A 14,986-nucleotide genomic window follows, 5' to 3' on the forward strand; every position below is an offset into this window, starting at 1 on the left:
TCCAATGTGGAGTAAAAAGGATAAACTCTGAACTAGTACAGCCAGTTCAGCAATAGAAAACAGCTGACCCCTTGACAAGTGGGATTCAATTGACCACGTAAATTGGCTGATTTAAAATAAAAATATCTGATTGGCTGGTCAATCTCTGGCTAATTGCAATCAAAAAATTGCACAACAGACGTTTTTGACTTTATTTCCTTGCATTATTGACAAATAAATATTATTGAAAGATTATACTATAATTTCTGTTTTTACTTAATGTATTTTATTTTGTGTGTTATATTTCGCGTCTCACACATCAATTTTGTTTATTACGTGCTGTTTAATCTACTTGTTTATATGTCACCATTCAAATTACTTATCAACGCTCTAAAACTTTCTGACTGTGCGACAGAGACGGCTCAATATGCTGACTCTTTCTAATCGGGTGGAAGTAGCCAGTACATACACGTTCTAGCATTATTAGAGTTCATGCGTGGACTCGCGTCTCCTTTGCACCACGCATGCGTGTGAGTTCTGTCATACCTTTCGGAGCAATGTATTTGGTATTTGATGTCAAGTTAGCAGTCTAGTGTATGTATACTAAAGATGCTGTAAGCCATGTGGCAAGTTGGAGCTTATTATAATGACACAATTAAAATATCAACGTAGTGTCATGAATTTAATATGTTCTCTGTAATATAAAAAAGTTTAACCCTACTTTATGACATTCAACGTGGATTACTTATAAATAATGATTGTTATACTAGAATTTACATTGTCTCATTAAACAATGAAACTGTTTATATTGGCTCATTAAACGTTGTTACATTGTTACCTATATTTTACTTAAATGTTAAGTACACAATAATTTGCAATTCGTTACTCATTTTCAAAATAAAAGTGAAAAAAGAATTATTTCCACAGGTTTATGCTGTCCTTTTAATTAATAATGGAAGGCGATCTAGAACAATTTCTTGCCGATACTTGGCACGATATTGCTGGTTTTGTTAGTGAATCTGCGGTCTATATAGATCATGCGGCAACGGAATGTCTTCATTGGTATACCGGCGGCAAGGTATATTCCTTCTTTAAGGCTGCCGGTGCAGTGTCAGTTCATGAACAGGCCATGTACAATTTTCGTGTATGTAATTCATAAACGCATAAAACGCATGATTTTTGCTACTCAAATCTTATAATTGTAAAATTATTAATTTACTATATGTACAATTTGTTGCAGTATATTAAAGTGCAGAACTGCAAAAAGGTTGTTATCATTTCTACTTCTACCAATCTAACTTTTTATCAACGTACAGTTAAGATGATATTAGAGAAAAATGAATTCGAGCACTGTACGATTATTACTGCTGCGCACTCGAGCGTGTTGAATTATGAAGACACAGTGTCACTGGAGGATCGAGTGGATTATGCCAAATTAAAGAGAGACGTAAAAAGCTGGATGCAGTCTAATCAGCAGTTACAGGTAATGTTCGTCTCTTTTTTTATTCGTTTAATATACAAATCCCGGACTTTAAATTGAGTTCATTATATGTCATTAAAATTTTGTCATTATATATTGATTTATAGGACTGCTCGGTGACAATACTATTTCGGCCAGTTTTCATTAGTCTAATTGACAATGGTCTGTTTGTAACACCACCTTTCAGCGATCTATTGTCACCCTTAAATAGTGGGTCGATAAAGAATTCCAAGTATGCAGTTGAACATTTCGTAAGTTTGTTTAACAGTTTATTGACATACTTGAATTTGAGAGAAGACATTTACTCAATGGGAAAATTTAGCGAATATGTCGCTGAAAAATTAGAAACATTACCGATGGCTATCGAACGTAGAAACGTAAGTATTTTGTTTATAAGAAATAACTCTAATGATTAATTAAAAGGAAGTAAAAGTACTAAAAAATTTTTAAAAGTTTTACTTTAATGTTTTATCTTATATGTTAGAGTTTAGTTGGTGCAAAGGGAAAGGGAGTATCCGTAATCTTTGTCGACAGAACGTTAGATCTTTGCACTTCTACCAGTAATAATACTGAATCGTTGCTGGCCAAGATATTGTGCACTTTGCCTCATTTACCTCATCACTGCAACGACGTTGCAATAAATATGTATCCTTTGTTTTGCGGACCACAGGTATAGTAGCTCATATTGTAATATGATATACATTTCATATTATAAGCAATATTATGGAATTGTCATTATTACGTGAAAATTGCATAAAAATTGTTTTTTTGTTTTAAGAAATTTGTCGATGTACCAGGATGCTTGGCAAGCAGCGACAAAACTCTAATGAATATATTAATCACGAAAACACAAAAAGAAGTATTGGCTACTACGAATAAAATGCTCATCGATATACTTCCAACAAAAGAAAATTTAAAATTAAGCGAAAAACTGAAACCAAAACCAGCAACAAGGATTTCCGCGCATAGTTTAAAGAAACTTGTAAATAAATTCAAAGACATAGATGATCTTCATACTATATCAGAATCGAGCAAAAAACTTCAAGTATGTATACCGATAATAAAACATTAAAATTTAATATGTGCTTTTTTGGCCAAGATAATTCTAGACATTGTATGATTTTCTCATAGCATATATGCAACTTAAAAAAAAACCTTGTATTTGAATGTTATTTGTTTTACTGCAGGTAGTACTGGGAATTATACAAGCCCTAACGTCAGAAGAAACTTCCCGATTAGAACTATTAATTAGTTTCGAGAAACTAGTTTTACAAAACATAGCTGTGAGTCGTGACTCTACGAGCGTGCTTGGACAAGTAATTGTCATTATTTAGTTTCTTGTGTACTCTCAATATCACTATTTCTTGTAAGATCACACTTTCTCTTTCGAATACTTTCAGTTAAGTAGTATAATAAAAACACGCGAAAAACATAAGCTACATACAGATAGTATATTGGCATTTTTGGTGCATATTTATGCACTAGCTGGAACTGAAATACAGTTCTCCCTTCAACAAGAGCAGCAGCTGGAAGAAGCCATTGCTGATGCTGTATTTGAGGATATTATAAAATTAAAGGGAAATACAATGAAGACGTCAATGTACGAACAATCTTTGTCGCTTCTCGGTTAGTAAAAAATATGTTACAAAATGCAGAAATAACAAATCGATTAAGATTATTGATTATCTATGAAAATCTGAAAGTTTATTTTTTAATACATCAATCTTTTATTTAATTATATAAATATACTCAAAAAATATTGTTACGCTGATTTGATGAATGATTTTATCAAAAATATAAGTTATGTTACACCGTTTTGTCCTATTTATAATTAAACTTTTTATACAAAATCATAAAAAATGTAATTTATCAAGATTCATAGTATTTGATCTTACTAAATAATTAAATGAGATAAATAATGAATGTATAATGTCTACAACATTCTAATACTAATGTATATCTAAATTAGGTGTTACAGATGCTGAGACTATAAAGGAAACGTCTGCAAAAATAGCAAAACATATTATGAACATCTTACATGAAATAGCACAGCAACGCGCGTCTCTACATAATTATACGTATGAAACTATTATTATTCACATGTATACATAATTATTACAAAATATTTTTAGTATTTACATTCAGAGACACTCATTATCTCACTTTGAAATCGATTTACTATGCTTCTAATATTTCATGTTTCACGTTTTTAAGTATTCATATTTGCTCAAATATGAGTAGAATATATACTGTCTTTTTTATATTTCTTATAGTTCCTTGATGTCCAAATCGAGTTCTCAAGAGATCGTTCGACGTGTTGGCATTTTACAACAATTATTAACAGATATGCTCCATCCAGATAGATTTGAACTTCCCGATTTACATCAGAGATCACCCTCGTTTATTTCTGCTGGACTGAAGTAAGTTTAAATATATATTACATTATTTTACCATGATACTATGCTTTAAGACACTTTTTTCAATTTTTCTAAAGAAATTCTGAAGGAAATCTAACTTGTTTGTTATTTATATACCTTTGACAGCTTATTCTCTAAAGGAAGAATAAAACACCATCCATGCGATAACAATTGGATTATCATTTACGTCATTGGAGGTGTAACACCAGAAGAAATAAGAGAGACTAAAGAAATTATATCGTTATTTAATTCAAATTGTCAAATAACAGTAGCAGGGTCGAGACTGTTAAATCCGATAGACATAGTGGACAAGGTTCTTCTCTCATCGATTGATTATTGAAACAATTATTGAATTTTTGCTTTCTATTACGCATTATTAAGAATCCATTTTATACCAGAATCAGAGATCGTATAACGAATCTGTTTTACATTGTCAATGGATTGTAAATGACACATAAACTCACAATCTATGGTACTTTTGTTAAGCTGCAGCCTATAATTTATACCTGACCCTTTCAACAGATTGGCGTGCGATTCGTGTTTGGGCACTGGTCCGTCCCATCTCGTGTAAACTGTCACAGTGTGAAATTGAGACGTTTGAGCCTGAACGATTCTGAGCAGATCTCTAGCGTAGTTATCCATACTGAGTATACTCCTCTCTTTCCTCGCTTGCCAATAGTACGCCAATATATTGTCCATAGCTAACAGAGCGATTCTTTCATTGCTGAGAAACTCGTCTTCGAGCGTGTGCAGAGTCAGCTGGAGCTGATCGTTGTTGCAACAGCTGATCACTGTTAAGTTTTCTAGGGACTTGTTTACGATGCGGTCTACCGTTTCGGCTGGCGGTTGCATATCGGCTACCTGATACGCGCTGCGTATCGTGGAAGTCATCAATTCGGCTATCTTGCTCATCCGTATGTGACCGAGCGTGTCGATCAGTATCGCGCAGGCATCGCATCCGTCGATCCTGATCCCCTTGTAATGCGCGGGCAATATACATTTCGCTACGAATTGGCATAGTAACAGAGTCTTCCCGGTGGACGAAGCCCCGACGATCTCTATGACGCTCCTGTTGTCGATGTCGCTCGAGAACAGAACGTTGTCGAGGTTAATCGGGCGCGGTTTCACGCTGAATCTCGATAACAGCTCTAGCCCGTCTTCGGAATGGAACTCCATACTATTAATGACTTATAAACGTACGTCCGTCACCTTCCTATATCACTACAACGTTTCAAATATGATTAATTAACGAGCGTTACTCCATTGTTGAACACTGTTGATTATTCGCAGAATTCGATCGGAGCCCGCCAGGATCTTCCATGGCAGCCATGTTGTTTCAGCGACGTCACGGAACTATAATTAATATATTATTTTCTGGATATTTCTAATAATTAGTGAAATATTTTAAATTAAGTATATTAAAAAGTTATTGTAACTGGCTTACTGCTTCGATCATATCGATATTTCGAAAATTACAATCGATCTCCTTTCAATATATTTCGTAGAATTGATTCCAAAAGGTTTTCAATATTAATTATAATGTTACAGAATCGATGAAAGTAAAATTATTGATATTTAAAATCGACCTTTCCAAACAAATTGGTTTTCAACGAATCGCGGTTTCAACGAATAACATTAACCTTCGGATAAAATTAACAATTAATTTACCATTTTTTAATTTTTTCCACTCTTAAAGAAGATGTGATGTCAGATAAATGTAAAGATTAAATTTGATACATGTTATTAAAAATATAAATAAGCCGCGAGGGCGAGAATAAATGGCATACGCTTTGTAGTGTCTAGTTAATGTCGAATTGTATCAGCTATGAGTTTATAACGTACTGTCGAGTGTATTAGCTATCAGAAAAAAAAATTTCATAGCATCAGCAATTCCATTTTAAAGCGCCGCGATCGATTTGGCAACGTTCTTTCTATTTCTTGCTAAATAAATCTGCAAGACAAGAGCGCGAAGTGCTGCGAGGCAATAGGCTTGTTTATGGAAAATTTTGTAAACAGAACGAATAAATATTTGGAGAATAAACAAGAGAGAATGTTTTTATAATTTTTATAAGTACCTACTTATCTCGGCGGCGACGGTTCATCGTATTTTATGATATGCGCGATCACCGCGCTGCGAGAACGATCGCGAATAAATTATTACTATAATAACGATACAATTTAACGTAAATTTTCGGTAAAGTAGGTAAAGGAATAAAGAAGCGCACGTACAAATAAATTTGAAACATTTACGTGACGAACTACGTGAACGAGCGAATTACGTGCCTGCTCTTTTTAACGAAAAACTGAATTGTAATCGTGGACGCATATTTGAGCTTGTTCGCACTCTCGACGTTCACCACGCGTTTCGAAGCAAGCTCGCTCCCTCGTTCGCGCGATCGTTCTCTTCAATCACTCAAATGATTATTAATTACCGCACTTAACCAGAGGTTCAAGCTATTCATTGAAGCATCTTCCCGCGCGATTCACTCATTCGAAGTAGTAATCGAAACGGAGGCAAAGAGACGCGAATTCCGAGGTTATCGTTTCACTGTGACACGCGGGACAACGGTTCTATTAAGATTCGTATGTACACCGCGCTTCGAAACATTTATTTCTCGTGTAAAATTTACTCACCGATCACGGAGCACTGCAGCTGAGACCCGGCAAATCACAGCCGAGAGGATGACACGTACGGCGTTCAGCACGGCAGTCGACGTTCATTTCGCCCAGCGACGGCATCCCACTCGTTTCAGTCGACACAAGAAGGAACGGAATATTCGGCGTACGTTCACTTTGCAACACTTCACACGCGGATTTCTTTTCGTTCACGAGGAAGAAATTACACGAGCGACAACGTCTCCGTTCTCGCACCGACCATTGAACGCGTCACGTATCGCGGCATTCGCGGCACTCGCGCGCGCCGCTCGGCCCGCTCGGCCGCTGCCGCCGCACAGTCGGGCTTGGTCGGGCTCGCGAGTCGAGCCCCCGGATCCGGCCAATCACGTTCGGCCGCTCCGAGACGCCGCCGCCGCCGCCGCCGCCGCCGCCGCTGCCGGCGCGGCGGCCGCGACGCCGTGGCATACCAGAACTACCAGAACCAGACGCCATTCACGCCATACTAGGCGCGACCGTTGAACTTGAATACGGCGTATTGTACGTTCAAAGTCGCTGCGCGATCGATTGTTTTTGCGGCTTGCCACGAGAAGCCGGTGAGCGGCCTTGCCACTTGTTTCCGTCAGCGCTCGGAGGACCGTTACCTGCGGAAGTCACTCGACTATCGTTCTCCCGATGGATTTTGCACATGTGAGAAGTGTTTGTGCTCCCGCGCGCGCCCGTCGCGTCGCCGTGCTCCGTGCTGTGTGTTATTCATTTCTACGATTGGCACACCTGCTTCTCGTTTCGCGGGCCGCGGAAATAATCGACTACGCGAGTACGCGCCGTACGTGCTGAATAATGTGCAAGTGTGTCAAGTATCAAGTGTTTGTCGGAATGAATGTGTCGCGCTTGCTCGAGGCGGAGACGTCGTCGTCGAGGCGAAAGTAATTGTGAGTATAGACAATTGTGTGAGTGACTTAATTGCAGTTTCGTTGTGTGATATTCGCGAGCTCGCGGGCGATAATCGCTCGTCCCGTCATATGTCCGGACTCGAACGTAATTCATTTATCTCGTGTCGTGCTTTGAACGCTGTGCCGGAATCATCGTGTGATTTATCTCCGATTCTCTCCGTAGGGAGAAAGAGGGATATATTGCTGATAGTGAGTGATATTGTCGTATCGAGTGTGTTATTCGGAACGTCGTGATACATTGCACGTTCGTGAATATGTTTCATAATTTCGTATATTTCGCGTTGCGTAAAAGTTAGCGGCCGGCAGTCACGATTCTTCGTTGTGCAAATTAATAATGCAGTTTTACTTTCGCGGGATTTACGAATTCGATACGTATCGCGCCAAGTTGCCGACATATATCTTCGAATTCATTTCGTCGCCACTATAACGTAACGCGGTGATGAACGCGGAATGAATCGGTACTATATATTACATAGTACTTCCTTCCCATGGGTACGACCTTGGTGAGGTGGGAAGGCCCAGTACCCCGAGGATATTACCCAAGCAAAACTCTTCTGCTTGGGTAAAAATCCAAAGACGGGGAAGCTAACGTACCCTCGTCCGCCGAATTAATTGAATAAACGAACCGCAGCCGGTTCGTCGCGTTTGCTTCGGGAGTGCCGTTCAAGTAATCGGACTAAAGGACTTTTTTAAACGGGAGTGCCGTACAGTATCGCGCGAGAAAGACTTTTATATTGAAATTAGTCCGCGCGCGATTGTAGTTTATTATCCGCGAGTGTTTCTCGCGAGTGTCCTGTGCGGTGAGAGGAGGAGGCCTGACGTCCTGAGAGGAGGAGGAGGTCCGAGAGAGACATCGGGCACCGACGGAGCAACCTTGGGGTGAGTATCATCTCTTATTTTTATAATTCATAATTCATAATTCATAATAAATTAATCATTCTTTTCCATTTATCGAATTGTCTTATCTCGATTATTTAGAAATAATTAGAGACAGAAAAATTATATAAAATTTTACTTTTGTAAAGATCATTTTCGGAAAATAGATAATTATATTACTAAATTATTAAATATCAATTTTACATTGAAAGACGAATTAGAGGCAAATAAGAATTATCTTTTGAAATATTGATCATTTTGAATGTTTCTTTAATTTCAATTATGTTCGTATGTTACAGCATTACCGTAGCTACGTTGCTGAATAACTCCGCCCGTTGCGCATCGAGTCGGTGAGTCAGAATTTTTTTTATTGGGGTAACAAATCTACGATGAATCAAATATTAAAGTAAATGTATTTCGGTACATATCGAATTATGTATGACAATTATAGTATAAAAATTATAGTATAAAATATTACATCTCGTAGATTTGTTGCCTTAAAATGGATGGGCTAAAATTACGGAAAATATTTAATCTTGATGTCTGGTTTATTGATATTACGTACGATTGTGCTTGAGGAAATACTTGCACACTTCGTACGCACGGAGCTCGCAAAGAGCTCTTCATCCTTTGTTGAATTATGTTGACGAATTGCCGCGTTTTATATAAGTAATTTTTGATTAAAATTTTAAATCTCAAATAAATATATGACAAAATATTTTATCGAAATATATTAGAATTTTATTTCGCGAATTTGAATTAATATAAGATACATAATAGATTAAATTTTCGAAATTTTGTTACGTAGATCAATTCTTATACTTATAATCAGCGTAATAAATATATTAGAAAAACAAGAGAAACAAAAAGTATGAGAAAGTAATGATTTTTGAAATATAAAATTTTTATTAAATTTTATTAGAGAAATATTTTTATGATATTTTTTTGGATAAAAGAGATAAGAATAAGTAAGTTATTTTGTTAGATGTTATAAAAAAATATATATATCTGTAGATAGGGAAAAATTATGAATTAGTTAGGATGTATGTTATTTATATCCCTTTTTTCCTTCTCATATTATATATTTATCCAAGATTAAATATTACATAAATCGATGCAAGGAAACAATATCATATGTAGATATACTTATAATTTTAATATTTTATGCATATAAATATAAGCATGAATAAAAAGGGTAAGACATATATTTTGGTCTTATTATGCAATTTATTTTATAGAAAACGTGATTAATTATTCAAATTTATTTTAACAAAGCATCGATTTTACCTTAATTTTTTGTAGCCTATCCATCTATTTTTGATTGAAAAATTGACTATATGCCAGTCAAATGACGTGAGATCTTTAATATTCTGCCGAGAAACGCTGAAATTTTTTAAATTATTTTAGAATTGATATAGTACAATTATGTATTCAATTTTACAGTAAAATATATGAATATGTTATATAAAAAATAATTTTAGTGGAAAATGTAAAATATAAAGAGATATATTTATATCGATATGTAAGTTTATAAAGATTTGTATATTATTCAATTATAAAACTCAATTATTGATTAATGATTAATAATATCCAATTATAATATCAATTGTGCGGGAAGTTCCTTTTTTTCGGATCTCACGTTATTTATTCTGTATATCTTACTTGATATATTTTCAAGATGCGTACCGCATGAACAACATGCGCAATCACGCATCTTCGTATTTTCGCGGTCGGTTTTTACATCGAGATATTTTTCGTTATTAATTTTTTTAATTTCGTTTGCATTATAAATTTCAATTTTTCGCGGAATATAATTAAGATTAATATTTATATAACGCAAAGTAAAATTTTTTCTATACTTGATTTCAAATTAGACGAAGAGGTCACAAAGAAACGGTCAATCAATATTTTCAAGTAAGTAATGGAATTATTGATAAAAATATTTTTGATCAAGTTGTGCAGTCAGCTTTTATGATTTAATATAAATTTTTTTAATTAACTTCTCGTTGTGCATTTTTTGATACGATCGATTCTCGCGTGTAATTCGAATCGAACGTAATATTATTTGTCGGCGATGATAATGATCCGACAATGAAAGGAGTTTTTCTCTTTTTTATTGATCTCTGATCGAAATACGATCAGATTGTATATGGCCAGGAATAAAGTAGTCCGATCTGGCTCGAAGAAAGAAGAATGGATACGATAAGGTAAGTGGTCAACATTGACCACAAATGCAACATACAAAATGACTTGATATATCATATCTGTTTATTTACCCAATGCAGGGCTAATTTCTCTATATTTTCTCGCATTTGTGCGAGATTGATAAAACCTTATTTAAATCCTAATCGCGCGCATGTTAAATCGCGCGCATGTTAAAATCCTCAAATCCACATTTCTCATATCTTGAAGTCTTAAATGATCGTGGCTTTCGGGTATCCCGTTTAGATATCCCGCTGGATTAACCAGCAAATAAGATCTTTTATAAATCGTGTCGCGGTCTTAATTAAAATTTTTTATCTTAAATTGTAACACGGGTAGGTAGGAAAATGGCTACGTAGTAACCAGGTAGTACTATATAGGTCGGAAAACGGGTAGGTAGGTAAGAATTCGGGTAGGCAGGGACAAGGGGATATAATTCGATAGAAAATATTATAGACAAAATAAAAGTAATAACTTTAATATAATAATAATAAATGTAATTATATTTATTATTATTATATTTTTAACAATAACTCGAACTAGTATATATTAAATAATATTAATTTTTACATTAAAAATTATTTAATATAAAAATTAGTATTATATCAATATATTAAAAATTAGTATTTTATATTAAATAATATTAATTTTTACATTAAAAATTATTTAATATAAAAATTAGTATTATATCAATATATTAAAAATTAGTATTTTATATTAAATAATATCAATTTTTACAGATGATTGTATCGTATTATATTTTATTGTAAATATTATATAATTAAATTTTATATATTGTATGTATCAAATCAATATACAATATCGATAATTAAAAATATGAAAGTGATATTAATTATGTGATCGGATGCGTATAATAAGACGGAAATCATTGGAAGGCTTTGAGGGTTAATTTTTAGAGTCATATTTTCTAATGTTTGATTAGCAAAGAATTTCATCCCTCTAATAAAGTTGTGGTCGATCTTAAATGTGTCACTCATGATAATTAAGCCCTGCAATGATGCAAATCCTTTAATATAATCTGCAGTTCTGATATTTTCTGATTGAGTTTCCGCACAATTGATCATGTTATTAATTTTACTAAACATCTCAAGAGAACAGAAATTGAGGAAAATACAGATGTTAGTTTCTTTATTGGTGTTCGAAATGATACTAAAAGAATCGACAATGTAATTACTTTTAGTATCATTTTGAACACCAATAAAGAAACTAACATCTGTATTTTCCTCAATTTCTGTTCTCTTGAGATGTTTAGTAAAATTAATAACATGATTAATTGTGCGGAAACTCAATCAGAAAATATCAGAACTGCAGATTATATTAAAGAATTTGCATCATTGCAGGGCTTAATTATCATGAGTGACACATTTAAGATCGACCACAACTTTATTAGAGGGATGAAATTCTTTGCTAATCAAACATTAGAGAATATGACTCTAAAAATTAACCCTCAAAGCCTTCCAATACTTCTTCTCTCACTTTAACCCTTTGGACCAACGGCTTAACGTTTCTTTCCGAAAGACGGAGCCCAGTTTGCTCCGCACAAGGACCTCAATCTTGCACGGAGGGGCGCAGCTTTCGGAAAAACATTCCATGGCTCTAGTGGACTCGAACCTGGTTCCTCAGATTACGAGTCTGGCGCTCTACCACTAGACCACACTGCCGCCCTCTTGGATGAAGTTTTAGTTAAAACTTAAGATAAGAAAGTTAATATTTAATTCATAACTAGGAAAATGTGACGTCCAAAATCCATTTAATCGTAATGACATTTAGTACAAGCAGGACGGTTTTTAAAAATATTGCTTTTCCTCGATTCTATAGTATCAGATTATCGTTAAATAAAATTAAATTGTGTATTATCGGACCAAACAGCCTAATTAATAACTAATTTAATACTTATTCGATATATTGTTATTGTTATTTAATTTTAATTATTTATATATCGAAAAAATATTTGATATCTGTTGTATATAACGTAAATATTTCATTCGGCGATTACTATATTGATATACGGAATTCGAGGCTTATTTTTTTGGAAAAAAAGTTATCATACGGTTTACTGCCAACGATACGAGGTGATAGTGGTCAATATCCTGAGGATTTTTTAATTTAATGGCTGGAAAAGCCAATATTTATTCTACAAAATGAGTTCAATATGGTGGCCCAATATTTAAAGGATGTAAAAATCCAATGTGGAAGAGCAATTCAATTAATGATAAGTGACAATTCATATTAATGATTAATTAATTAACTAATTTCCAAGGTTAATAATAATTGATGATCGATACTTTATTATTTGTTTATTATTGAATTGTCTTAATACATTTCAGAGTAAAGATTTAAAAAAATTATCAGATATGAACAGTATTTTACTTATCCCTACTATCTATAATTTATTATTAAAGTTTGATATGAAAAGTTGGTAACAATAATGATTGTGTAAAACACACAACTTATATAACTTGAAAACTGACATTTTTGTATTAGGATTTTCGATTAATATAATTAATTTTCAGAATGCGCAAGCATGGATTGTAGGACATTCTACACACATGTATAACATATGTATAATATATGTGTTTACAAATTATTAAATTAGAAGACAAAATCTAGAAGTTAAATATATTGAATTAAATATATATAAATAATTTATTGATAATAAGAATATATCTTGTACGAAAAAAATTATGTATCAACAGCATTAGTCTAATTCGAAATAATCTTGTTAATTCAATATGTTATGGTCTTGTGTTAAAACAAGCATTTGTTTTATTAATATTGGAGTAATATTCATTATTGAATTAACAAGATTATTTCCAATCAGATCTAATGCTATTAATACAACATTATTTTTTAAGCTTAATAAACAAATTTTAATAAGCATTTAATGTATCAAATTACTGGAATTCCAACATTTGCGAAAAAATGTCACACTTTATCGGATTATTTTGAGGAAGGAAGGAAGAGTAAATCAATTATAAACATATATATTTGTAGTTTACAATATATATTAGAGGAAATACTCCTCAAAATTCAAATTGTGCATCTGGAATTTTTTTGTCCAATACTCGATTTTTGATGAATTTGCTCTACTGTACGGCGCGCCGTTTAAGATCACCGCGCGCTATCATTCGTTCACCAACAGTCGAACATGCAGGTAGCGGAGCTTCGCATACCGAAACGCGATCATAGTTTACGAACGATTAGAAGCTGGTGCGAATAATTAACTCTTCCGATCAACGATCTGTAGGCAATAAGTATTCATTGAGGCGGGTATTCCGCACTGAATAATATTTATCATCGAAATTGACGCGCGACTAGGAAGGAGAATTATAAGTTACTGTTTCATTGGAATGTTTAATTATAGATAGAAATTGTTTCTTTAACAACTTGCGTTATTTTTTTCTCATACCACATATTAATAATATTTCGCGTATGTTGAAATACGCATCGTATTTGATGTCGATAAAAAGCTTCGCACGATCGTCGCATTCGAATGATCAATATACGCGCAATTGTAATTAATTACAATTAACTGAAGTGCAACTGTGAGTGCAAAAAACGAATTCGAGAAAAGGAAGAAGCTTGAGGAATAACATTTAGCTGCTGCGCATCGTACCTGTAAGTTATCAAATGATTTTATATTTTAATTAGTGATAACGTATCTGTGAATATTATTCACTCACACACATCACTACCCATCAAAATTAACTTATTTAATGAAAAAGAAGACAATTATGTTTCAATTTTATTCTTTTTCTTTATTCTAATTCTTCGTAGCCTAATCTATCCATATATTTATATACATATATCGATAACTTGATTTTATATTACCTAATATAAAAAAGTAAAGTACTTTTTTTCCATGAGTACGCCCTTGGCGAGGTGGAAGGGCCCAGTACCCCGAGGATGTTACCCAAACAAAACTCTTGTTCTGCTTGGGTAAAAATCCAAAGACGGGGAAGCTAACGTACCCTCGTCGCCGATTTAATTAATTGAATAAACAATAAACGAACCGCAGTCTGTACGTCGCGTTTGCTTCGGGAGTGCCGTTCAAATTATTGAACTAAAGGACTTTTTTAAAAGATGTAATGTTTAATGTAAAATCAGAATGGTCAGAAAAACGTGGGTAACCAGAGTCAGAAGGCAGTATAAACACCTTTATCGTCAATAACTTTCTATAACAGTTGTAAAATAAAAACAAATAATGATATTCGCAATGCGATAACGTAGACCTTTTCGAACCGCTTTGTATACCTCCTCCCTGAAATTCGCAAAATTCAAGCCGCGCCAAACTCGACACAGGCCAGATCGGCACGCAGCCGATCTAACAGATCATGCCCGCGCGCTATCGTCTTGCCCCTCCACGAGGCGTCCGCTCGTTTTTCATCCGTTCGCTCGCTCGTTCGCCGCATGCTCGCTCGCTACCTACGTATATCGCTAACCAC

At 34.2% G+C, this 14,986-nt stretch overlaps 2 protein-coding genes across 4 annotated transcripts; one reads left to right on the plus strand and one right to left on the minus strand.

The window, feature by feature from the left end:
- Positions 1-474: 474 nt before the first annotated feature.
- LOC139771573 (sec1 family domain-containing protein 2) lies at positions 475-4,351 on the plus strand. Of its 3 annotated transcripts, none has more exons than XM_071704448.1 (11): positions 475-573; positions 907-1,123; positions 1,220-1,462; positions 1,567-1,836; positions 1,944-2,129; positions 2,238-2,504; positions 2,647-2,775; positions 2,860-3,085; positions 3,429-3,537; positions 3,733-3,879; positions 4,003-4,351. In XM_071704448.1, the coding sequence occupies exons 2-11, from the start codon at positions 932-934 to the stop codon at positions 4,214-4,216; spliced, it is 1,983 nt and encodes a 660-aa protein (XP_071560549.1). In that variant the 5' UTR covers positions 475-573; positions 907-931; the 3' UTR covers positions 4,217-4,351. The 3 variants fall into 3 exon arrangements, with proteins under 3 accessions (XP_071560549.1, XP_071560548.1, XP_071560550.1); XM_071704447.1 differs by lacking the exon at positions 475-573 and adding an exon at positions 580-834 and having other exon boundaries at positions 906-1,123; XM_071704449.1 differs by lacking the exon at positions 475-573 and adding an exon at positions 586-605.
- On the minus strand, positions 4,106-6,763 carry Xrcc2 (X-ray repair cross complementing 2). Its single transcript, XM_071704453.1, has 2 exons — positions 6,511-6,763; positions 4,106-5,229 (listed from the first exon to the last, which is right to left on the minus strand). Exon 2 carries the CDS (start codon positions 5,050-5,052, stop codon positions 4,243-4,245), a length of 810 nt encoding a protein of 269 aa, XP_071560554.1. The 5' UTR covers positions 5,053-5,229; positions 6,511-6,763; the 3' UTR covers positions 4,106-4,242.
- Between the last annotated feature and the right edge of the window lie 8,223 nt (positions 6,764-14,986).

Source organism: Temnothorax nylanderi, unplaced genomic scaffold (genome assembly GCF_030848795.1).
Source record: "Temnothorax nylanderi isolate EJ_2023f unplaced genomic scaffold, tnyl_v1.0 TNYL_tig0041_pilon, whole genome shotgun sequence".
Taxonomy (NCBI): Eukaryota; Metazoa; Arthropoda; class Insecta; order Hymenoptera; family Formicidae; genus Temnothorax; species Temnothorax nylanderi.

Bases quoted from the DNA above. Each gene is read 5' to 3' on its own strand.
- Xrcc2 (XM_071704453.1), bottom strand. From the start codon at position 5,052: ATGGAGTTCCATTCCGAAGACGGGCTAGAGCTGTTATCGAGATTCAGC.
- LOC139771573 (XM_071704448.1), top strand. From the start codon at position 932: ATGGAAGGCGATCTAGAACAATTTCTTGCCGATACTTGGCACGATATT. The intron at 2,505-2,646 runs GTATGTATACCG...GTTTTACTGCAG, and splicing joins AATCGAGCAAAAAACTTCAA to GTAGTACTGGGAATTATACA. The intron at 3,880-4,002 runs GTAAGTTTAAAT...TACCTTTGACAG, and splicing joins TTTATTTCTGCTGGACTGAA to CTTATTCTCTAAAGGAAGAA.